General features: G+C 36.4%; 1 protein-coding gene across 1 annotated transcript in view; it reads left to right on the top strand.

The window, feature by feature from the left end:
- Nucleotides 1–25,436, top strand: part of LOC134529275 (filamin-A) — a 786,080-nt gene that overhangs the window by 328,397 nt on the left and 432,247 nt on the right. Inside the window, exons 11-12 of the mRNA XM_063363172.1 lie at nucleotides 5,345–5,535; nucleotides 22,607–22,714. Of these exons, the coding sequence (XP_063219242.1) occupies nucleotides 5,345–5,535; nucleotides 22,607–22,714 (299 nt within the window). The remainder of the gene's footprint in view (nucleotides 1–5,344; nucleotides 5,536–22,606; nucleotides 22,715–25,436) is intronic.

The following is a 25,436-nucleotide window of genomic DNA, read 5'->3' as shown; positions in this document are numbered from 1 at the left end:
CTCATACATAGAATACACATATAGAATTTTCTTTAGTTTTCTTTGGTAAAAGTGAACATAACACACAAACTATTTTGTATATAACATAAGAAAAATTTAGCTTTAGTGAAAAAAAATATAAATTTTAAAGTTAAATCTGATAAATTTTAAAGCTTCAATTTCTCTAAAACATTAAAATCTCCAAGAATTAGAGATTTTACTGAAATTTATTTCCATCATTATATTAGTCAAATTTACTTAGTATCTTCTCTATCATAAATGAAAACTCCATTCTGAAACACTATACACCTAGCCCTCACTTAGCATGACTAATTTGTTCCTAAAAATGCTCCTGTTATTCAAAATCGCGTATTCTGAAGCATTCGTTTCCATATATAGCAAGGCTAATTTATTTAATGTGTTCCAAAATTGTGTAGGAAAAGATACTTTACGTGTTATAAATGCGTTGAATTAACACAACTATAAATATGTCACACCATTTATCTTTATATGCCTCCCATCGTACTTAGTATGACAAATACGACACCGAGTAATGGGAGATTCATGGTTATGTACTTTATCGTCAGTTGGCTGGCCCGCCCGGTCGTGACCTTCAACTCGCGTCGCGTACCTTTCCAAACCATCCTTTACTGACAGTGAAACTGATATTACTGTCCGGATTATTACATTTTAACTTTTCAAAAATTAAAGTGCTTATTTGGTTCACACCAATTCTGTCAGCCCAATGATTATTTTTTTCATTGCAACATTCATTTAACAACCTTTTCCATGTGAATCATTTGTTCATTTCTGTTCCGGTATCTAATGTCAAATATATTTCCGCTAGTACAACCAACAGCATCAGACATATAAACTTTTGGTAAGAGTCCTTATTTCGTACGATTCTGCGCACAGTTGACTTGCTTAAAACTAAAGTGCGACAACATAAGTTTGGCCTTCATGACAATCTACAGGCCGTAATACTTCTAGTTTTGTCTGAAATACTTGAACACGATGCATTATGAGTGATCAAGCACGTACAGTTACCGGCAACTGAATGAGCAGACATTGGTTTTGTTTGAGTAAATTCCCTGCCACTGGTTGGACTGAGTTCACGGCCCAGTTTGTAGCCAGGCGACAACGGTACGGCATACAGGCCTGGTAAATCAGTCACTTTTTCACTTTTTGTCACTTATTTTACAATTTAGTCAATTAAGTCACTTTTTTCCTCTGTTGCAGTGCAATTATTATTATTAAGCTCACTTGTAATAATTTCCAGCGTCGGGATGTGGCAAACCCATCGCCTAACACATTGTTCTTAATGTATTGCAGCCAGCCACTAACTGTCTCACTTTTACTAATTTTTCTTGTTCCTATTTTTTAGTACTCACTATATTGTTTCTTAGAATGTGTAGGGTACCTTGCAAAAGCAAGGGAATTGTGTGTTTTTGAGCATATGTGATGTATAATATTTGTGTAAACACTATGCAGAACATGTGTAGTTTGAATGTGTTGCTAATCCTTTATACTTCCAGTGAATCTTGGTTAACAAATAATGTACTGATTTTGAGTGTTATAAAATATTAATTTCTGTATGTTTCAGATAGAATTTTGACATAGAAAAAAACTGAGAAAATATAATAAAAAAAATGGGGACGTGTTCAGTAAGAGACGAGGGGCTTCAAAACAATGATGGACAGGGGCGTAAAGTGTGTGAGTGGGCAGTAAAACATAGTGATTGTGAAATTTTTTGTAAAGTCTGCAACAAGACAATTAGTGTTTCAGGCAAAGGTTTCCAAGCTATAACACAACATGCTAGTGTAGTGAAGCATGTGAATGAATGCAGAATCAAACTTTCACAGAGTCAATTACTACTGAGTGTGGTCCATAGTACACCCAGTACAAGTATGTGGGTCACTGACTTGGGTTTATGTTCTACCAAAGACTATGCAACAACCGCAGAACTTATATGGACAATGAAGGCAATTGCTAGTAATTATTCATTCTCTTCTTGTGATCGCATTCCTGCTGTCTTTAACGCTATGTTTCCTGGTGCTGTGCCCAAGAGTTTTTCATTGAGCCGCGCAAAAGTGCACTACCTCATCACTGATGCACTAGGGCCATATTTTAGGGATTCGGTCATTAAAGATGTGGAAGGTTCACTGTATACATTGTGCTATGATGAAACGACAAATAGATATTGGTCGGAATCTCAGCAGCAAATTGTTTCACAACATTTGGAAACATTTTTCATCGGAAGAGCCACAGCAGAAGATATACGTGACAAGTTGATGCTTGCTAGTAATGGGGCAAGTCTTCCTCTTCAGAATTTGCTTATGTTGGGAAGTGATGGACCTAATGTTAACAAAAAAGTGTCACGTCTCATAAATGAAGAAATTAAGTTACTTCGTGGGAAAGGGCTTGTTGACATCGGCTCATGCAGTATACATACCATACACAATGCGTTTTTGAAAGGAATGCATGAACTAGGGGAAGATGCTTCAGATTTAATTACGTCTGTACATTCATTTTTTGATGGATGGCCTGCAAGATGCGAAGATTTCAGCACAATTCAAAGGACCTTAATCTCCCAAATCATCAATTTATCAAGTATTGCAGTTCAAGATGGCTTAGCATAGAAAATGTAGTAGCTAGGTTATTGGAACAGTGGGATGCTATTCTATTTTCTTAAATTTGCCCCACAAAAGAGACCAGAAATATCCAAAAAGAGCAATGTCTTCTAGAGGATAGTAGGAGTGCTAAAATTGTCTACTATTAAGACAGAATTGCTTTTTTCTGTATTCTAGTGCCAAACTTTTCACAAGGTTTACAGGATAATTTCAGTAAGATAAACCTCTGATACATCTTCTTCACAGTGAACTGGTTGCATTGATGCAGGCACTAGTAAGCAGAGTATGCAAACAAGAAATGGAAAGTTCTTCTAGTATGAAAAGTCTTAACTCGGATATATTTGTGGAGCCAAACCTTCTTCCACCAAAGAGCATTGTTTGTGGAGATGGTGTTAAAGAAGCATTGAGTAAGGCATCTGAAAAAGAGCAGTTGTGTTTCTTGAAGAATGTTCAGAGACACTATGTGCATGCATGTAAGCATATCATGGCTAAAGCTCCGGTCTCATCATCTCATCTTGTGAAGCATTTCTGCTGCTTACATCCAGATGAGAGGAAAAGTAATCATAGCTGTCAAGACATTGTACGTTTTGCTCAAGGTCTTCCAATAAATGTTCGGGAAGATGTATTATTGGATGAATGGAAACTGCTTGAGCTTGAAATAGATGAAGAAGGGAGCAAGGTACAGGATATTTATATATTCTGGAAACAGTTTTTTGGCAAGACAAGGGAATCTGGAAGTTTGAAATACCCTAATGTAGCAAAAGTAGTTAAAGCTTCGTTGTCACTGTCCCATGGAAATGCTGATATTGAAAGGCGATTTTCAATATCAGGTAAAATAATGACAGATGAGAGAGCGTCTTTGTCAGAGAGAACTTTGAATGCTGTATTGACAGTGAAAGATGGCTTGAAACAGTTTAAAAACAACCCTGACTATGTTCCTATCACAAAACAACTTATTTTTATGGCAAGAACTGCACACATAAGTTACACTGACTACTTAGAAGAACAGAAAAGACAGAAAGAATTAGAAATAAAAAGAAAAATTGAAGAGAATAGAAAAATGTTGCAAGTAAAAAATGAGCAGGAATTGCAAAAAGAAAAGAAAACAATAGAGCAGAAAGAATAAATGCTTAAACTTCAAAGACTGGAGACAGAAAGAAAACGTAAAGCTGGTGATATGCTGCTTGAAGAAGCAAGTGAGCGTCTAGGAAAGGCTTTGCAGAAAGGAAGTTTGCAAGAGGTAGAAGTTGCTCAAGCTATGCTGCAAGGTGTTTCTAAAGTAAGGAAAGAAGAAACCCAGCAAAAGTTATTGGCTGATAACTTGCAAAAAAACCTGGAAAAAAGAAGATCTACATTGCTGACAGCCTTCTTTTCAAAGATACCCAAAGCTAAATGTGACAGTTTATAAAAATTGCAGTACAAAACTTTACTTATCTTTCAAAAAATATTACTGCACTTGTATTTTTACATTATGCTCATTGTATTGTTTTTTGTTAACAATTAGTATATTTTCTATTTATGCTTTTGTAATTTTTATTTTTTAACATTGTGATAAATGTCTCGAGTATGGATAGGCCTATGTGATTTTGTAATAAAGAAAAGGCAATGACTGAAAGCTTTTCAGGTGAGCGTTGGGTGGCTATGGGGATGGTGGAGGCCGTAGCAACTGTAAATATGTAATATTAGGTGCTTTATAAATAAATAATTTCTTTATGGCCACTTTTTAGTCACTTTTTGGTACAAAAATGCCACTATTCTCACTTTTCTTTCATTAAAAGTAGTTACCGGGCCTGGGCATAACAGCATACGCGCGGACGTAAAAACATTTGGTCCTTTACACTCCATAGCCGCAATTTAACTTGCCATAGCTGATGTTTGTACAACAGCCGATAGCGTAGCCAGACCTGCGCGCGCATCTCTTCCCCCCTTGTTTGGCGAACTGTATCCCACGGCACATCTGTTTACAGAAGTTGAAACAGACTTCGTGGCGTTGTGCTCGACTTTTTTTTTCCTGCTGAGATTTCGCACTAAATGAAATTTACAGATGTGCTTTTCAAGATTGGGGCAGTAAAATTCACATCGTGCTAAATGAATCCGCGCAATCTGAAGACGTGCTAAGTCAGGGATAGGTGTATTTTTTTTTATAAATTTTGCATTCTATTATGGTTTCACAGTGTGAAATTCCATTAATTGTCACTCATTTAAACCATGAGATTGAAAATGCAATATTTTATATTGTTCTGAGTTCTATTTTATCTTACTTTCTGTCATTGTTTAATGTGCTTAACTGCTGTTTTCTATTTTTTTTTTAAATTTTGTTGGAAATTTATTTTCCTTCCTACATATGAGTATGCTACATGGTTAGGAAGTTGAAATATGTTATCAGTAAAATTTTCATATTTCATTTTATTATAGTCTGCAATTGCATGCAAGTCAAGAAATAATATTTAAGATACAGGAAAGCTTCTGCCCTATAGTGCACAAGTATTAACACACAGTAAAACACTGCGTTCATATCACCTGCAAGAATAGTATCAATTATTAACATGTATGGTAACTGTAATTCATCAAATCAATTGCATGTTGAATGAACACAACAAATGACAAATAATTTCATGTCACTAAAATGATTGAAGTGTTGCTGTGTACTTCTTATTTTTCCACATAGTAGAATAGGACATCAGGTAACTTATTTTGGACAAAGTAAGCTAATGATTTATAATTTTCTTATCAAGGTTTCAGCATCGAAGGTCCTTCTGAAGCAAAAATAGACTGCCAAGATAATGGAGATGGATCTGCCGATGTGCGATACTACCCTACAGTTGTCGGCGAATATGCAGTTCACATACTCTGTGATAATGAGGACATTCCAAAGTCACCATACGTGGCTCAAATCATCCCCCATACAGACTTTTACCCAAATAAGGTATGTATACACCCAAATAAGGTTTGTATACACCTATTCCCATGTAGATCCTAGTTTCAAAGACATTTTGTTTCAGCATTATTTACGCAATTCTGTAATATATCTGAAACATTGTTTGATGTGTAAGTTGCAATAATAAATATGGCCTAAGAAGACGTAGGTTATATCTTTTTTACAAGTTAAAAGTTAAGTTACTTTTAAGCAGTAAGTTAAGTTAAAATGTTACTTTTAATCAATACTTTTAGCTGTAAGTTTTCAAACCAACTACTTACTGGTACCTGAATTTTAACTCAATATTGTTAGTTTTTTTGACATGAAAATAACATTTAAATTTGAATTAAAGTGAGTTTTATGCTTATGTTATTTTATTTTAAAAATGTCTGCTTTCTGAACAAACTCACTTTTTCATTTTCAGTACCACTGTACTATCATCAATTTCAGGGGAGTGGTTGTAAAGAAGGGTATATTTTAAAATGACAAAATTGGCCCGCTGCAGTTTGGGGGGGGGGGGGGGGGGGTGGAGGATAAATATGAAAACAAAGTGATGAAAACTGAAATGCAACTGATAATTAATTTTTAACAAATGGCTTAAAAATTAATATCTACTTCAAATTCATGCTAAATTCCAAGCAATTGAAAAACCATTTTAAGGTACAGTTACGTATTTACTTCTATGAGAAGTGAAAGTTGGCAGGCCTCAGCTGCTAGTCTTTGCATCAACATGGCGACTGATATCATTTGTTGTATCAAGTGTAGAAACTTATTGTAATGGATAATATTATGTTCCATTGTATACCCAGCTAACAAGGAAAAGCATATTCACAAAATTTAATACCGTACTTCTTAATGCTGGTGATGGGAATGGGATGCGGCAGACATCATTGTAATAGCGACAACAACATGGCTAACCTTTTAGGTCATATAGAAGAATTCTATGTGACACATTTAATGTTTATTTTATTTTATTAAAAGTTTGATGTTGCCGGGGCTTATCCCGTTTGGCGTGGTTAAAGTCCTGGTTGCTCAGGTATGTGATAGAGGGGGTTCGAGCCTCGTGGCCTGAGGGATCTATCCCAACGCAGGTGTGTCGCTATCCCGCTCGATGAGAACCCTCCCGCTCAGGAACTGTCCCGGAAAGTACAGAAGGTTTGTGTTGTCGAACAATATGACGAACCTGAGAATCTTCCTCACCATGTTTGCGTCCCGCATCGGCCAAGGCATCCGTCCGCTAGCACGCGCCTCCTGCGCGTCTGGCATCTCAGCTGCCAACAGCAACACTCCCACTCCACTTCTCCGGCAGCAACAAGTTGGTCCAGATGTAATGGCTTAGACGACTTACGCGACACTGCCGCGACACGTCTGTCTGGCCTGCAAGGTTCTCTCTTCCACACGTCTTCTGTCCGCACTCCCACACCTATTTGATCCTTTCGTTCATTCCCCCCCTTATCTACACTTTTCCCCACATGCCCACTGGTGGTGTCATCGGGGCAAAGAGGTGGCAATATGCAACAATGGTCTAAGCGACTGGGAGGAGCACTTGAGGCGACGTCAAGTTATTAGTTGTTTTTTGTTATGGTTGAGTGAAAGACAACTTCACAGTATGTGAATATAATATGATAAAATAAATATATAATTAAATTTACATTTAAAAACTTAATTGTTATTATTAATTAAAAGTTGTATTAGTTTACTTGTGTTTTGATTTATTTCTACAGAGGCTCATAAGCTGTACATTGAACATTAAACTTAACCAAGTAGCATATACATAGCATATATATAATGAAAAAATATGCTCAGTCAATTATGCTGTGTTATTTTTTTGGGGAATAGGTTTAAAGCTGCGAATGTGAATGGGCAGTTTCTGGAAACACGTGCATCACCGTAGTCTGCTAGAGAATAATATTGAAATGTCCTCACCCCTTGACGATAAACAGTAATGACTCTCAAAAGCCCTTTATGATATCATGATTTAATTCTTACAACAATTGAGAATTTTTTATATTTCGTGAAGACCAAATACAACTGTAGGGAGAGTAGGGATACTTGATCCCAGGGAAGACTTGATCCCCCTCTTGAATTTCCTGCTCATAATGTTTTGTGTGTGTTTAGTTGGCGGCATTGATAGTGTAATAGAAAGAATCAGCAGGTAAACAAACCAGATTCCATTGAGCTGTGACAATTTACAGTAAACTCTCGCAAATCCGCACCCCGATAATCCGTGGTACTCAGAAATCCGTGGTGTTTTGTAACCGAAAAATAAATGTTTTTTTTTATAAGCGTTCTGCAGTGTTGTGGTGCGCTGTGTTCCCATGGTAAAAAAGTGTGTGTGCCGCGTCGTGTAACTACGATACACGCACTCGCATCTCTGTTATTTTTTTCCGCCTGTCAAAACGTGTGACATCTGACACGAACAAAATAAAAGACGCGCTGAGAGTGTAGGATATTTAGATAGGGGGAAGATAAATGTCTCACGATAGAGAGCAACTGCTTAGTGGAGCGTTTACGGTAGCTCAGAGTAGACGTGCACAGCAGTTGATTGTACATATTTAAAGGTTTTACTGAGTGTGGAGAATTATGAAGTTGAAAAGAAAACATGTAACACTGACATTAAAACAAAAGCTGGATATATGTGACAAGTTGAATCGTGGTGTACGTGTTGCAGCAATCGCGCTTGAGTATGGTATTGGCGAGTCAACCATGTATGACATAAAAAAACAAAAGAAAAAACTCAAAGCTTTCGTAGCAGAGAGTGAGTCGGAAAATAACTGTTTGAAACGCAAAACTCTTCACATGCCCAAACTACAGGAATTGGACTCAGCATTATTTAAGTGGTTTTCATTAAAGAGGTCAGGTGTGGCAATATCAGGGCCGATGCTAATCGAAAAAGGGAAGGAATTTTATGAGAAGATGGAGTTGACAGAAGCTTGCACATTCTCTGAAGGTTGGCTAACCCGTTTCAAAGAACGACATGGAATAAGAAAACTTGATGTGTCAGGTGAACAGAAATCAGCCGACATTGAAGCTGCTGACAGATTTCGCACTTACTTAGCAAAGTTGATAAATGAAAATGAAATCTCTGCAGAACAAGTCTATAATGCAGACGAGACTGGCTTATTGTGGAAATGCCTTCCACATACAACTCTAGCTGGTGGGAACGAAACAGCTGCACATGGCTTCAAACAAAATAAAGAACACATAACTGTACTGGTGTGTGCTAATGCTGCGGGGACGCACAGTGTGAAACTGACAGTTAAAGGGAAATATGCCAAACCACGGTGCTTCAAGGACGCGCCCCATGTTCCCCTTCCAGTCCACTACAAGTCACAAAGCAATGCTTGGATGGATTCTGAGATTTTTTTGTGGTGGTTTGAGTGTTTTTGTGCCGAGCGTCAAAGCACACTTACAGGCTATAAATAAACCCGACAACAGCAAAGTTGTTTTGCTATTGGATAATTGTCGTGCCCACGCTCCAGCAAATCAACTCATTAAAGGTAACATATCTGTTGTATACCTGCCACCAAACGTGACATGTCTTATTCAACCAATGGACCAAGGAGTTATCCAGAATGTGAAGATGTTATACAGAAGTGATTTTATGTGGCAACTGACGAGTTATGACGGGAGTATTGCTGAGTTTCAAAAAAAGTACAATATAAAAAATGCCATATTTAATGTCTCATGTGCCTGGAACTCAGTGAAATGTAAAAGTTTACACAAAGCATGGCGAAAGATATGGCCTCAGAAGGAAGATGATGAATCAGAAGATAAAGATTTCAAGGGATTTGGGAGGCAACTAGGCGAGGAAATACAGGATGTGTACTGTGAAATTATGCAAATGGTTGAATGTGCCGACGTTGAAAATCCTGTCAACAAACTTTCGTTTGTAGAAGTAAATGCAGGGTGGCCACCGACCCGGGAAAAACCGGGAAACCTGGAAAAAGTCTGGAATTGGAAAGGACCCGGGAAAAATCTGGAAATAATCTTGAATTTTACTAGTCATTAGGGAAAAGTTCGTTTGTGTGCCCCGCTTTTACACGCAGCGTCTGACTTGCAAGAAACTGCGTCGGCTTTAGTTTCGAATTTAATTAATTTTTCAGCTGTTTATTTACTATATCTATGTGTTTTACGACTTAACGGGAAGTCAAAACATTCATTTTACGTATTTGAAGACGTTCGTGTTTTCGTACCTGTACTTGTTCTAAATGACTAACGAAAAAAAAAAAAAATACTTTACCCAGGTCTACCACCATAAACATCGTTTCTAACAGTAATACGCTCCACGAATGCGTGGGTAATACAATGGTAGTACATGAGTTTGAATTCAGCAGTTGGTTGCAATGATCGGTCGTAGGAACCAATGACAAAATTATATGCGTTCTTATATTCTTATTGGCGTATTGCGCAGTTTTTTCGTTTGTGAGGTATGAGGAGGGTTTAGAAGATGGCGATGGTGCGTCGATTGTTTAGCGGAACACGAACGTGAATAATTTTTTGTTTGTAGTTTTTGGAAGCATGAGTATCTTGTAGCAGTGAATGCAGGAGGGAGGTTAGGATCATGTCAACGAGATATTCCTGTCGCTATGAGGTGGAGTTTCCGTGGGCCACCGAGGACCCTAAAGACAAAGGTAGCGCAAAGTGCAAGATCTGTGCGAAAAGTTTTAAGTTAGATACTATGGGCAGAGGTGCCTTTTTAAGCCACGCCAAATCGAAATTTCACCAAAATGCGAAGTCATGCCAAGATAGAAATATGTACGTTACTGCATTTTTTTCCACTCATCCTGGTCAACACCATGAAGCTGTTCCGTCTTGCAGCAAAGGTAAGTTACAGTTACTAGTGTTTTATTAATATTTTTGTTTTGTGTTAAATAAATGCTTGAAGAGTCTATTGAACTCTATAGATTTAATGAGAGTGCCGAGTGTGTGCATTTGCTTACAATTTATTTGAAATACAGCCTATAGTTTCACGTTGTACAGTAAACGCCCGGCACATCGCGCCCCGATTGATCGCGGAATCGAGTATATTGCGAGTCAAATCATGTCCCCCAATCAAAAATGAATAATTTAATAATGAATAAATGGTTGCGAGCAGAATAGGGTCAACTCTAAAATTCGATTCCGGAAGTAGGGGAACTATCATGACACATTCGATGAAGGTAGGTATGAAAGTAAATAAAAATGCGGCAGTGTTGGTAGCCACATGCGATAATTGATTTTGAAAAAAAAAATAAGCAAAGGTGTGGCAACAGTGTAACATAGAAATGCCGGCAAATGTTTGGTAGCTGAATAACAGCCGGGGCACATTGTAGGGAAAGACAATATGACTATGCAAGGTTAGGTAAGTAGGAAATATATTTAAATGTAAAATGCATCACCCGAAGACATTTTTCAGATGTTGAAAAGAAAGTGAAAGGTTGGTTAGATTAGGTCAGCTACACAAAGAAAAATTAAATTAAAAATTTGCTACGGAAAAAATAGTTGTTTGATTACCCGAAAGTATTTTGTATCATTTTCTGAATGGTACTGAAAAAGAAGTGAAAGGTTGGTTAGGTTAGGTCAGCTACATAAAAAAAATTAGCTAAATGTAAAAACGTTATTTTAATATACGAAAGTATTTTGTATCGTGTTCTAGAAGGTATGGAAAACAAAGTGATAGGTTGGTTGGGTTAAGTCAGCTGCATAAAAATAATGCTTATAAATAATACATAATACCAATAAAAAATAAAATGAAAAATAATTATCAGATAATTGTTATGCTGTGGCGTTCTAGGACATTTGCGATTAGGTCAGCCATGTAAGTGCCGTATGTTTTAGTGTAAGGACATTGAAGGTATATTTTTGCTCGTAAAAATTAAAACAGTGTCGGATAGTACCTGCTATACCAGTATTTGTTTGCTAATTATTCTCGTTCTATGTGTGTCTTATATGCAGTTTGAATGTTTTTAGACTAAGTTTGCACGTTATATTTCTCGAAACCACGTCTATTGTTACATTTTCTTTGATACAGAAAAAGTTGTATCAGAAAATAGAGTTGAGCGGATGGGTTATACTCTATTTTCCGATACAGTTTTTTTAAGGAAAATATTTTTGTGAACGTGGCAACTTGTTGGAATCGTGAAATATAACAGTTTGTACAAAGCTACAAACTGCGTAAAAGTAACACAGAGGAGAATAATTAGCAAAATAGAAGACTGGTATCGCAAAATAGAGTAGACGAGGTGGGATTAAACTCTAGTATGCGATACTGTAAAATAAGTTTATGCGCAGACATTTATTGCATATTTATTGATTTTATTCCTTCCCCAAGGTAGGGAGCAGACAACAGTGTGCATGTTCCATTGTTTCAGGTATTGCTGCACGACATGAACAAGCGAATCATGTCGATCCTGATCAGAAGTCATCTGTAGATAACTTGGTATCAACTATCGATACCAGCGAGACTCCAAATCGAAATGTTCTTCAAAGGTTCCTTTTGGGGGAACATATTACGAGGGCGGAAATTTTGTGGGCTCTTCACACTATTGTTGGTCACACATCACTTCGTAAAGCAGCTGAAAGTGTATCAGTCATGAAACTCATGTTTCCTGACTGTGCGGTCACTCAAAAAATGGAGTTGCAGCGTTCGAAGATTGGTTATCTAATTAACCATGGCATAGCTCCATATTTTGAAAAAGAATTGAAGGAGCTGGTAAAAAAATCATCTGAAATTGTTATTGGTTTTGATGAAAGCCTAAACAAGGTTGTTCAGCGTGAACAAATGGATATACATGTCCGCTTCTGGGATGAAGAACTCAACATGGTGCAGTCTAGGTATTTCACGTCAGTTTTCCTAAGCTCTACTCGAGCCCAAGATCTATTGAAGGGACTCAAGAATGTTTTAGGACATGAAAATTTGAGAAAAATTATTCAAGTGTCCATGGATGGGCCCTCTGTGAACTGGAAGCTATCTAAGGATCTAGTTACTGAATTGCGTGAAGAAATAGGTCGTGAAGGTTTTGACCTAATCAACATTGGCAGCTGTGGGCTTCATGTTGTACATGGTGGGTTTAAAGAAGGAATAAAAGTGACAGGATGGTGTGTAGTCGGGTTCTTAAGAGCGCTTTATTATCACTTCAAGGATGTTCCTCTGCGGAGAGCAGATTTCTCATCTTGCACAGGTTGCACTGTATTCCCCCTTAAATTTTGCTGTGTGAGATGGGTGGAAAATAAGAAAGTTGCTGAAAGAGCTTATGAACTACTGCCACATATGAAGACTTATGTTGAAGCCATCGAAAAGCAAATAAAGGACAAAGTGAAACCTAAAGATTCACACTTCAAACGAAGTTTTCCTGCTCTTAAAGAATCCCAAAATTTCAAGATTATTTGTAGTGCTGTAAAGGATGAGATGATGGGTGCCAAACTGGCCTTTTTCACTGCTGGAGCATCACTTGTAGAACCCTTTCTACGAGAATTTCAGAGTGATGACCCAATGGCACCATTCTTGCATCAAGAACTTCAGGCACTCACAACCACTGTGCTTAAGAGAGTTGTTAGAAAAGAGGTTATCGAAAGTGCTCAATCAATTACAAACATTGACTTGTCGAAAAATGAAAACCTTCTGCTGGCAAATCAGGTGGACATTGGTTTTGCAGCTACAGATGCTCTGAAGAAGGTACGAGGTCAGCTTGCTGAGAAGGTTGTGCTACAATTTAAAAATGACTGTAGATCATTTTATGTTGGCTTCCTTCAAAAGGTTCTGCAGCGTTCTCCACTTGCATATAGTCTTACTAGACAAATCTCCTGTATCAACCCTGAGTTGATACGTAGTAAACCAAACCTTGCTGAGAAAAGAATTAAAGCATGCTTGGAACTTCTATTTGAAAAGCAACAGATCCCGGGGTCCACCGCTGACAAGATTCTGCAAGAATACCAAGAATTTATCCAGATAGCTTCCGTGGGAGAAGCCATGAAGTCTTATCATCGCCAGAATCAGCGTCTAGATTTGTTCTACGTGCAGGTTATGGTGGAATCTGGCAAATCATTTCCAAGTTTACTACTATTTATCAAGCATTTGCTTATTCTTTCCCATGGAAATGCTGCTTTGGAACGTGGTTTTTCCGTAAATTCGGATTGTCTGGTTGAAAATCAAACTGAGGATAGTCTTATTGCACAAAGAATTGTGTATGATGCTGTCATGAATTCTAAGGGTGTGCAACATGTGCAAATTACTAAATCGCTTATCCACTATGCAAGGAATTCTTGTGCGCGTTATAAGGAGCATCTGGAGAGTAAAAGAAAGAAGGTAGAGGCTGAAAAAAGTGAAAGGGACAAGAAAAGAGAAGCTCAAAAAAATCTAAGGGAACTGGAGGCAAAAAAGGCGAAAATAATGAATGATGCCTTAAAAGAGGCAGCCCTCATTGATGAAGAAATAAAAAAACTTTAAATGGTTCATGTGTGTGGAAAAGTGAGAATTTTTGTATCAGCGATTTTTATTTAAATAAAATAACACTTTATATCAAGAACACTTCAAAATACTTCAAAATGTTTTTGTAATTTGTTCACTGATTGGTGAGTATTCTTGGTTTTAATAAATTCTTAAAGTGATTATTGTTATAGTGTCCTTGATGTCGGTAAACAACATTAATCAAAACAATTGAAAAACTATTTCAAAATATATTTTTTTGCCACATATATGTCAATTTTTTTAAACCTGGAAAATCTTAAGAAAACCTGGAAAAATCTGGAAAAAGTCTGGAATTTGGTTTTAATAATAGAGTGGCCACCCTGTAAATGAATGGCTAGATGTTGACAAGGATGTTCCTGTTACTCTAACTTTAACAGATGAAGAAATTATTTCAAGCTCTCAAAATCGTAACACTGCCATCCCAGAGAGTAAAAGCAATGATGATGGTGATGATGCTACTGAAGTTGCCTGGAGTGACGCTGCTGCGGCGTGGAACACTAATTTAGTTTGCGGAAAACGAAAGGGACTGTTATTCTGTCTCCAAAATAATGCAATGCCACATATTGCATTCTACGTTTTTACATAAACGAAGACAATCAATCAAGCAGTCGGACGTCAGGACCCATTTTTCCAGACAAGAAACAACTGAGCTGACATCGCAGCCCCAGCCGTCAACATCGGGCACTGTCACCAACACTGTTTATGACTACGAAGATGGTGATTAAACTGATGTGTAAAGCAGGCGTGACACTAACTTTGAATCTTCTAAATACGGAAATTAAAAGTGATTTTGTGTGTGCACGCTCTTGTAAATTGTGTTTATATGCGATACAGACGTATTGTAAAGTGGCGAGTTTGATTTTAATATGTGTAATAATTTTTGTGTCATAAGAATGAAAAGCCCAGTTAATGGCAAGGCAAGTGTAATGACAGTTGTTTACGTATTTATCCACATCAGTTTTTTGTATGTGTTTTGTTCTCTGAAGTAGCGTAGCCAGGATTTGCGAATTGGGGGGGGGGGGGGGGGTTAAGAAGCATGGTCTTCCCCCCCACCTTATTAAGTTGGCGGTCCGGGGGTCCTCCCCCTGAAAAATTTGGATTTTAAGGTGTAAAATAGTGCTATTTGAGCATTTTTCGGTACTTAACTTGAAATATTGTAATGATAAAAATATTATTAATTTTTTAATAAAAAAATTGTTTTGAGTGATGAAGTAAGAAATTAATTTAAAATATTTTAATCATTCCAAGTGCCTTGTCCACGTCCACTCAAAATCATAAATCATGCTCGAAGCTGGACAATACAAAAAAAAAGGAATAAAAATGGTTGGGTTTCGGCAGAACTGGCCTATTCCTGGAAACATTTAGCTTTAGCTTGAAGAGTTACCCAGTCACCACCTGCTTATAATTACCGCGCTGATTAAATAAAATAGGTGTAAGATATTAGAAAACTTGGGACCCGTCACTGCGTCACAACCTTATAGCTTCTGCACGCGACAGGGGTAGGGGAAGGGAAGGGGAATCGGTAGGGCTCGCTTACTCTTACCCTCCAGTGCAGTGGCCGGTGATAGCAGTAAGACACCCAGGCTTTTAGCTAACCTACTTTCAGATAAGAAAAAAAAATGTTGTCTAGGGGGGGGGGGGGGGGGGGGGGGGTTAGAACCCCTAAACCCCCCCCCCCCCCCTGGCTATGCCCCTGGTTCTCTGTATATGTTGGCACTCGTGTCCATTATTTTTGAGACGTAGTCGTAAACAAAAGATTACATCACTGTTGACAGCCAGCCGGTCGGCGCCGCGCTGCGTGTCTGCCATTCGTGCGGCCGGCTGGCTGTAAACAGTGCAGTGGGAGATGCTCTAGTATACAGCGTCAAAGAGAGACGTGGCGTTATTTTTATTTTATGTAATTTTGAATCTTGTTTAGCAATGTATTCTGTTTTATGTAATTCCATTTGATAACTGCTAACGTGTCATTTACCTACACGAGGGAAGAGAAAAAACATGTTTTTATCAGTAAAAAAATAAACAAATTTTACCTCTCAAAAATCCGGAGTATTCACAAATCCGTGATCTGTAAATCCCCAAGAACCCCGGACTAGAGAGAGTTTACTGTACTTTCATTCTGTGACAATATTTGATTTTTCGCCATATGAAACATTTTTTATAGTATTATTTTCTTTCTTGTTAACTCTCTTAAACATTTACTTGGTTTTTCAATTCATAGTGGTTTCAGGTTGTCTAAAAAAACATGTCAAACTAAAATAAGTGTATTTTTGAGGTTATGTTTAATTATACATTCATTTTAAAAAGTCAGTGTACCATAGGGAGAGTTGATCCCACATTTTCGAGGGAGACGTGATCCAAGGATGAAGTTGCCCTTATTAAATTAAGTCTCCCTATAGAGTTTCCTTACAATACAATAATGCGGAAATTACTTGTGCATTATCCTAAAAAAAGGTATGATACATTCATTAGTAAAGTTTAACAATCACAGCAGTATTGATAATGAGAACATGTTTAACAAAAAGGATTAAGAGAGCTGCCATGTGAAAAATATTTCCAATCACCTACAATTTTATATTTAGGTGTACCACGTATGATAGGCAAGTTATTTTGTACTATTTAAGATGCCGAACAAGTATAGACGAAAACCTGGTGCAAAGAAGCTAGCTCTGCCTGACTCGAATACTGTCGCCGCTGCTGTTGCAGCTGTGAAAGATGGGGCATCCTTGAAAGGCACTGCCAAGAAATTCAACATCACTGTGATGACACTCAAAAGGCGGATTAGAAGGGGATAACAATGCTTGTCTGGGTTCAAAAAGGCACAAGTTTTCACTAATGAAGAAGAGCAACTTGCCAATTATCTTTTACAAGCATCTCGTCTGAACTATTGGCTACCACTGACGAAGTTGTGAGAGCTTGCCTATGAGTTTGCTAAAGCGAATACCAAGAAGATTTCTTTCTCTTGGGAAGTAAACAAAAGGGCTGGCCAGGATTGGGAAAGAAGTCTTCGAAGTCCTGAACCGACCAGCCTAGCACATAGCACAGCATTAAACAAACATACAGTCAGCACCTTTTTTGAGAAATTGAGAGAAACAATTGAAAAGTATGGGTTTACACCTGAAAAATTTGGAATTTCGATGAAACGGGTGTGACCAATGTTCACAAGCCTTTAAAAATTATCAGATAGAAAGGTGCTAAACAGGTAGCAAAAGTGACATCGGGAGAGAAGGGGCAGCTCGTAACAGTTGGTTCTGCTGTTAATGCATGTGGTAATCATTTTCCTCCCTTTCTATTTTTACCACGAGTAAACTGGCAAGACCGTATGCTTCAAGGCGCACCACCAGGCTCTGCAGGAGCAACCCACACATCTGGGTGGATGACAAAGGAAAACTTATTGAAGTATCTGGAACACTCTCAAAAGCATTCCAATTGCAGCCTGGACAACAAGCACTTACTTATCCTAGATAGCCATGATAGCCTTGTAAATATTGAAGTTGTAGACTTTGCCAGAGCCAATGGTCTGATCCTCTTAACGCTGCCCCCACATACGTCACACAAACTACAACCACTTGATCAAAGTGTTTTCGGACCACTGAAAACCTACTACAACCAAGCTGCTGCTGACTGGATGACCAATCATCCAGGAAAAAAACATAACAATATATGACATTGCAGGTCTAAATGGACAAGCTTATCCCAGGGATTTTTCACCGGCGAACATCCTAAGTGGCTTCAGAGTATCTGGAATTTCTCCTTTCAACACTGATGTTTTTAGAGAGGATGCGTTTTGCACTAGTTTGGTGACAGATAGGCCAAACCCTCTGGAAGAAACCATGCATAGGCCTACCATGCTTTCAGAATTGCCTCCAGCGCTGTCAACTAGTTCTCAGCCTGGGCCATCTTTTCAGCTCCAACAATCACCAACCATCAGTTCTGCATCAACAGCTGTCTCTCCACTGGAAGTTCGACCACTCCCCAAGGCCCCTCCTAGAGTTGAACATCTAACAAAAGGCCGCAAGCGGGGTCGATGTCGCATTTTAACTGATACACCTGAGAAAGTCGAGCTGGAAGCAAAGCATGCAAAAAAGGCATCCAAAATTAAGAAAGACTTAACAAAACGAGGAGGGAATTTGAAAATGAGTAAATCTAAAAAGAATAAAAAAGAAGAGCAGCCAAAAGGTGACAGTTCAGAAGATGATGGAGTTTGGGAAGCCAGTGGTGACAGCTTGGATGACATTAGTCTACTGTCAACAAGTAAAGATTCTGAAGTGGAAGAGGAAGACTTCTTTGCAGTGTGCGATCCCAAAATAGATGACTTTGTATTTGTTGAGTTTGATGGCAAGAAAGGAAAAACATATTTTGTGGGAAATGTAACCGAAGTTGACCCATCATCCTCTTGAGATTTTGGTGAACTTTCTTAGGAAGAAAAAGGCACACTTTTACTTTCCAACAATTAGAGACGAGGGGCTTGTGCCAAGAGAAAGAGTGAAAAAAGTCCTACCACTGCCTTCCATCAGACGTGGACACTACAATTTAAAAATAAAATTTCCCAATGTTGATATTGGTTGATTTGTTGTTTCATAGTAGGTAACTTTCTTAAATAACTTTAATGAAGATGACCTATCAGTCACTGGATATTTGTGGAACATTTTAAGGAAGAAAGAGTGTACCTACCTTTATTTCCAACAGGTAACTTTGAAGCGATGGACTTGTCCCAATAGAAAGTGTTAAAAATGAACTGCAAGTGCCCTACAGAAGATGTGGACTGTATTTTTATTACAAAGTTTCCCAATTTCTTATTGGTTAAATATTTCTAAGCGACCATTATTTTACAGTGATTTAATTAATACATTAAAAATATGTTATCAAACTCATAGACTTCATTTCTTCCATAAAATAACTCAAGGGAAACATAATAAATAGCAGAAAGAATTTTATAAATTTCAGAAGGGAGACATGATCCTTTTGGGATCAACTCTCCCAGTAAGAGGGAACAAGTCTCCCTAAAGAGGGGACACTTGATCCCTGATACAAAAAATCTGAAAATAGATTCTATAATAGAAGATAAAAGATATTTCAAATCCAAAGGGGTGTTAATCCTTGTGCCAAGATTGTTAGAATGAAATACAGTCCTAGATAATCAGATATTTCTGTTAGGCTTGAACTAGAATCAAAAAACTTAAAAGGGGATCAAGTATCCCTACTCTCCCTATACTACCCTATCAGGTATTTATTTTTTAATGATTAATTATATAACTTACAATAATCGTAATACTTTTTTACTGTTATTTTAAACAAGATATATTATATCTTTAAACTTATCCATTTTACTTGTGCAACTAATGTGTCAGGCCAGTGACCAAAATTGGTGGCTATGGTTTACCTTGAATTTGAATGATACAGTACATAGTTTTAATATGTTAAAAATAAAAGTATTAAAATAAGTTTTTTTATTGATTTTTTAATCCATTTTGATTAAAGACATATTGAAAAAACTGGAAAAAGTTAATACCAAATTAAAAAGATGTTTTAAAAATAATTTTAAAAATAATTTTTTTATTAAAGAATTACCTAACTTATAAATATACAGTTTGAACCTTAGACCAATATCTACATGTATTAAATTAAAAACCTGTTACAATAATATATTTTTTTAATAATGGTTTTTACTATACCTCTTTTTCCCACATCCCAAAATCCAATGTTATCATTTTCTATTATAGAAATTGTAATTTATTAATAAGTTGTGATGTCCCATTTATTTTCAAGAAGTTTGCACCCAGTAATATATGGTATTAAATGCAATAATTTGGAAAACATAATTGTGTGAGAAAAATGTTATGTATGTAATACATATATTTTTTAAAAATAAAACATTAATTATTATATATCTATAAAATTATTTGTTAAGTAATTAGTTTTTGTATAATTTGCATTCTATTTTATTTAAACTTAAAATTAGCACTATAAAGTGCATTAATTACACATGTAAATGCACTATTAGATAATTCGTAAGTTAATAGCTTAAAGTGCATTTTGAAGGATTCAGTTTTTTAAGCTTATATTTTTGGTCATACAGTTCCCTAGCTTCTTAAGATTCCTTTAGAATCAAGGGTATCAATGAATCACGAAACTGACTTTGGCATGCCTAGTTTAATAACTGTATTGTTAAAGGTCTTCATTTGATTTTTAAGTTTCAAATTATGTTTTTACTGTACCTACTTAACTATACTGTTCTCAAACTATAGTCTATTCGTGTACTTAAGATTAAAAAGACTGTTTTTTTCATAACATAGTTTTTTATTGTACTAGTATTTATACATATTAATTGTTTACTGTTTCGTTAGTTACTAAATACAGTAGAACCTCGTTAATCCAGATGTCCAGATAAGGCGGACCAGTTTTGGAAGAAAATAAAGATATTATTAAAAGTAGACTTGTTTTACAAATGATAAATCGCTATTCTCAGTAGCTACATGACTGGAATTAACTTGCCAGCGGGCAAGTTCATTGCTCTCATCCCACCTGCTGTTGCTACACAGCAAACTGGTGTCTCAACCCTCTTCTTCCCCTTCGCCCGACTCGCACTTGAAATTGACCTAGAGACAACATTCCTCAGTTGCGCTGTGATTCGGTAGGGTTCGTGTGTTGTCCTAGTGTCACTGCTGAGGTACAGTATCGTTGTGCTGTTTCGTTTGTGCGTTTTTCAAAATGGTGATGAAACATAAAAACGTTGTTGTAACTATGGAAATAAAGATGGGTAGCAAAGACAAAAATTGATAAAGGAGAACCGCTAAAGAACATTGCTGCAGAGTTTGGAGTAGAAACATTGACCGTACATGATTGGAAAATAGAACAGAAAACACATTGATGACTTATGTTTAAAAATTATTTCTAAGGACAATTTGGACAATCAATGTAAAACAAAAACTGCTAAACTAGAAACTCTGGATGAAGCATTTTTCATCGGATTTGGTGCAGAAAGAGAATGTTCTTTGCTGATTTCTGGACCCATCATTCAACAAAAAGCATTGAGTGAACAAACAGTTGCCCCATGGAAATCTGAATTTTACAGTTAGCCAAGGGTGGTTGGACAGATGGAAAAAAATGGCATGGAGTGCGTAACTTACAATCACTAGAGAAAGCTGGTCAGGTGATGTTGAAGCGGCAGAAAAATTTAAAAAAGAATTTAAAGACTTTATTGAAAAGGAAGAATTAACTTCAAATAAAGTTTACAATGCTGATGAATTTGAGTTTATTTTACCAGATGTTGTCGAGTAAAATGCAGCCTAAAAATTAGGAGATTCAGTTAAAGGGTATAAGAAAGGGAAAGACAGCCTCACTATAATGACTTGCAGTAATGCATCAGGTAAACACAAAATTCCTCTTCTTATAATAGGGAAGTCTATAAAACCTGTGCATTGAAAAATTTGAAACGTGACTCATTGTCTGTCGTTTACAGCTCACAAAAAAGTGCTTGAATGGTTAACAACGTTTTCAGTCAATAGTTTTTCAAGAATTTTGTGCCATCAGTAAAAAAATATTTGAATTGTGGCCTTCTCAAAAAAGACAGTTTTGCTGATTGACGATGCACCTTCACATCAGTCTGTCAATGAATTAATCAAAGAGGACATTTCAGTGAAGTTTTTACCATCTAATGTAACTTCTGGGTCAACTGAGTTCTACAAAAAAAAGTTGTCAAAAAGGTGAATGCTAAGTCAACTGGTAGAGGACAAAGAAGATCATGGTGTGGTAGTGGTGCTGAAATCTTTTAATGTATAGACTGTTATTTATATGATTGCTGAAGCTTGGGATTAGAAACTTTGATAAAGTTATGGAAAAAGCTGTGGCCTGGTGTGTGTGACTTGCAAGAAAACAAGACTGAAGAAGAAGAAAGAACAATGGTGGAAGATAATATAGGCATTGTAATAATATCAAAGGCTGTTCCGATTTTGGTGAAGAAGACATTGACAATTAATTGGATTCAAATTGACAATGACGGAGGTTATATAGCAATCACAAATGAAGAAATTATTGCATGATGCAGTGTTACAGAAAATGAAAATAAGAGGACTCGGATAGTGTTGACGAACCAGTGTTGGTTATGCCCCTTACAGAAGCAGTAGCAAACATAGATAAATTATTTGTTTATTCGGAGAGTCAACTTGAAACATCGCCAAATGAGCTTCTAATGCTAAAGGAGATGCAAGATTGTACTGCTCATAAGCGATGCACAAAACTGAGGCAGCAAAAGCTCACTGCCTTTTTACTACCAACTAGTTTCTACTTGTATTGTGTACAGTGTAAATACATATAATGTGATTTTAGGTGAAAATGTGCTGATAATAATTTTTAATCTCCATTAAAAATATTTTTGATAATACGTACACTATCTTTTTTTATAACTTTCCTTCATTCTCTAGCTAACCCATATTTTAACTCTGTTTGGCCTTGGCCCCAGTTGATCTGGGTTAACGAGGATCTACTGTGTAGCAATTTTATTTTCAAGTTATAACATAGTAAACTTTGCTGTATGCATTGTTTTGAAGATTTTATGTGAAATTGTTCTTTACGAAAATAAATTTAATCCAATATTGATAAGTTGAGTATGAACAGATTTTTTTCCTGTTATAGGTTGAATGCCATGGTAAAGGAATTGAAAGTAATGGAGTTCAATCAGGAAAACCCACAGAGTTCAAAATAGATACCAGGAAGGCTGGCTCAGCACCACTGGACATACAAGTAAGACTTCTTTTTAATATATGGTTGTATGCTTTGTGGTAATTGATTTGAACAACAACGACAAACACTATTAGAGGTTTTACTTTGCATTGTTATTGCAGCATGCCTTTTTGTTTATCATTGCTGCTAAAAAAATAATTTGTACTAGTAGTTCACTACAAATTGTAATATTAGTTTTAAAAAGGCATTATCAGATACAATTATATTTAAAATGCTTGACATAAAAGCAGATTGTAAAATGAAAATCTCATGTCTAATCTTAGAATTGGTGGTAGGAGAATTTTCTGGTTCATAGAACCAGTTCCCAGTGTTAGTGACTTTGATGCTTCTGCTGTGACCTATGGGATGATGGACAAATGGGTTGGGGAAACTGGAGAACCATGAGAAAACCCATTAGCTGATGATGTTTGCCATTATGAAAAATCCTCGAGTGATTTCACTGTGAATTGAACCCAGTTTACATTGGTTAGAAGCAAGTGACCTGATCACTCACCCACCGTGGTCTTTGAAGCAGATGGTATCAGAACTACTTTCAACTTCCATACCGTTAGAGGTAATTAAACCTTTCTAATCAAACATCAGAAATATAGCTAGAACTTAATTGATTGTGATGATGCACACTTTGTTAAAAAATTTGTATTCAAATATTCTCTTTATTATGAAAGATTTTACTTAAGAAGGTACAGAATTTTTTATTTCCCCATTTTATTCGGTATACTATATAAAAGAAAAGCTTTTTTGTTACCAGTATGTCAGGAAAACTTAATATTCACTTTTCTTTTCAAAAATGATATTTTGCATTGCTCGAACCATTATTGATTTACTAAACAAATTGCTTTCAATTTTATTAATATGACAGTTGTCACACAAGGCAGCTTGTTCAGCTTTTGATCTAGATTACTAGTATTTAAGCTCCACTTAGATTAAAGTGACTAATTGAAGTTAGTGAAACCAGATCCAAGAAATCCTAAATTAAATATTTAATCACACTACACAAACACACACATAAAGTCCATTTATGGTTATATAAATATTTTCCAAATAGCTTGTTTAAAAAAAAAAATTGATGCTTATAATCTGTAAATGGGTAACAATTCAGGTTTGAATAGACTGCTGGCCTGACCAGTGCAAAGTAAATTGATGAAAAAAACTTTATAACTTTATCAGCCCTGCAATTTTTTCGCAGTTTTTTTAAATCTAGGATTACCAGAAAAATAGTAGGGAATCATTCAAATAATAAATAACATTATTAAATAAGAGGTCTGGTATAAAACTTGTAACCCCAGGTTTACAGTAAATTAATTACTTGTTTTATACTGCTTGTAAACAGCAGTTTTATTCCTATTAATGACATCAATGACTTCAATGACTTCTAATTAGTACAAGCTCTACTGTGCTTTCTTGTGCCCTGTTTTCCCGGTTACGCCCAATTTCTAATGTTTAAATATTGTTACCTCTCCCTCATTTCACAAAAAAAAAACATCGCACTGTTCTTCAGAACTAGTGTCCGTTTTAAACGATAGCAAAACAAGGATCATGGAGGTTGAGTAGCAGATTACTTGCCTCCCACTAAGGTAATCTTGATTTGATTCCTATTGGGGTCAGACCAGGATTATTCGCAGTTGGAAAAATTGGCAGATGTTGCAGGGAATCAGTCTGGGTTTTCTTCGGGTACTCCCGTTTCCCTCACCGATTCATTCAGTCAATGCTTCATTTGCATCTCATCACACTTTGTCATTTCTAATGACCCATGATTTTGACAAGGAATTTAGCATTTCATAGCCAAAAAAGAGTAGCAATGAGCAGCACGTAAGTTCCAGCGTGCACAGTGCATATTATAGTTTTTCTCTGATTTATTTGGTTTTAAAGAATGCAAGGTCTTATATTATTATAAATTAATTTGAAGAGGAAACATTTTATAAACACAATTTTATCATACTAGAGTATATATAATTCCTTAAATGTGCTGAAATTAAATTTGAACACTAAGCATTTTGTAGTCTGTAGTATTACAGATTTCCTGCCCTACACAGCTTTGCAAAGTATTTTTATATATTTATTTTCAGTAAAGTAGTAAATCAGCTGATTATAGATATATTGACATAGTTTTTTATTTGTATTTTACTATCGCTAATATTTTGTTGATATTTTTATTTTAGAAGCTGATATTTAAATATTGTTTATTTATAAAGGACATCTAGCTATTGTTTTACTGGTTTCTGAAAGTTGTACTAGGTTACTGTTCATGTGAGAGTTTCCATATTTTATTTTATTTAAATGCTATTTTTATAACCTTAAGTGTACGTATGTTTTTTAAAGGGTGTTGTGACATATATAGAACATTGACAGTGTTTTTGTGTAAGAGAAAAAGAAAGTGACGCCGTGGTGCCGAAGTGATAGTAATCCTATGTTAGAGAGAGACAGATGTTTGCCAGGACCATTGGAAGCTCTCTGCCTGGGGAATCACCGAATATTAATTGTAATAATGATCTTTGCAGCCAATGAGGAGTTTTTACCGGGGAAGTCCCCAGCTGTTTAACTTTTCAACGATTTTTGTTTTGTTTTTGTACTGTGCTTTGTCTGGCTAGTCATCGTTCATAAGTCGCCATGTAAGTTGGCGTTTGTCGGTGGCTCACAAATAATTATTATGTGACTGAAGTGGACAATATAATGCCTGTTGTCCGGGTTGCAGTGATAAAAATTATTTTGAATAGTATTTACT

Source organism: Bacillus rossius, chromosome 2, assembly GCF_032445375.1.
Source record: "Bacillus rossius redtenbacheri isolate Brsri chromosome 2, Brsri_v3, whole genome shotgun sequence".
Classification (NCBI taxonomy): Eukaryota; Metazoa; Arthropoda; class Insecta; order Phasmatodea; family Bacillidae; genus Bacillus; species Bacillus rossius.
Note: the sequence above shows the minus strand (reverse complement) of the source record. Positions and strands in the feature narration are given on the sequence as shown.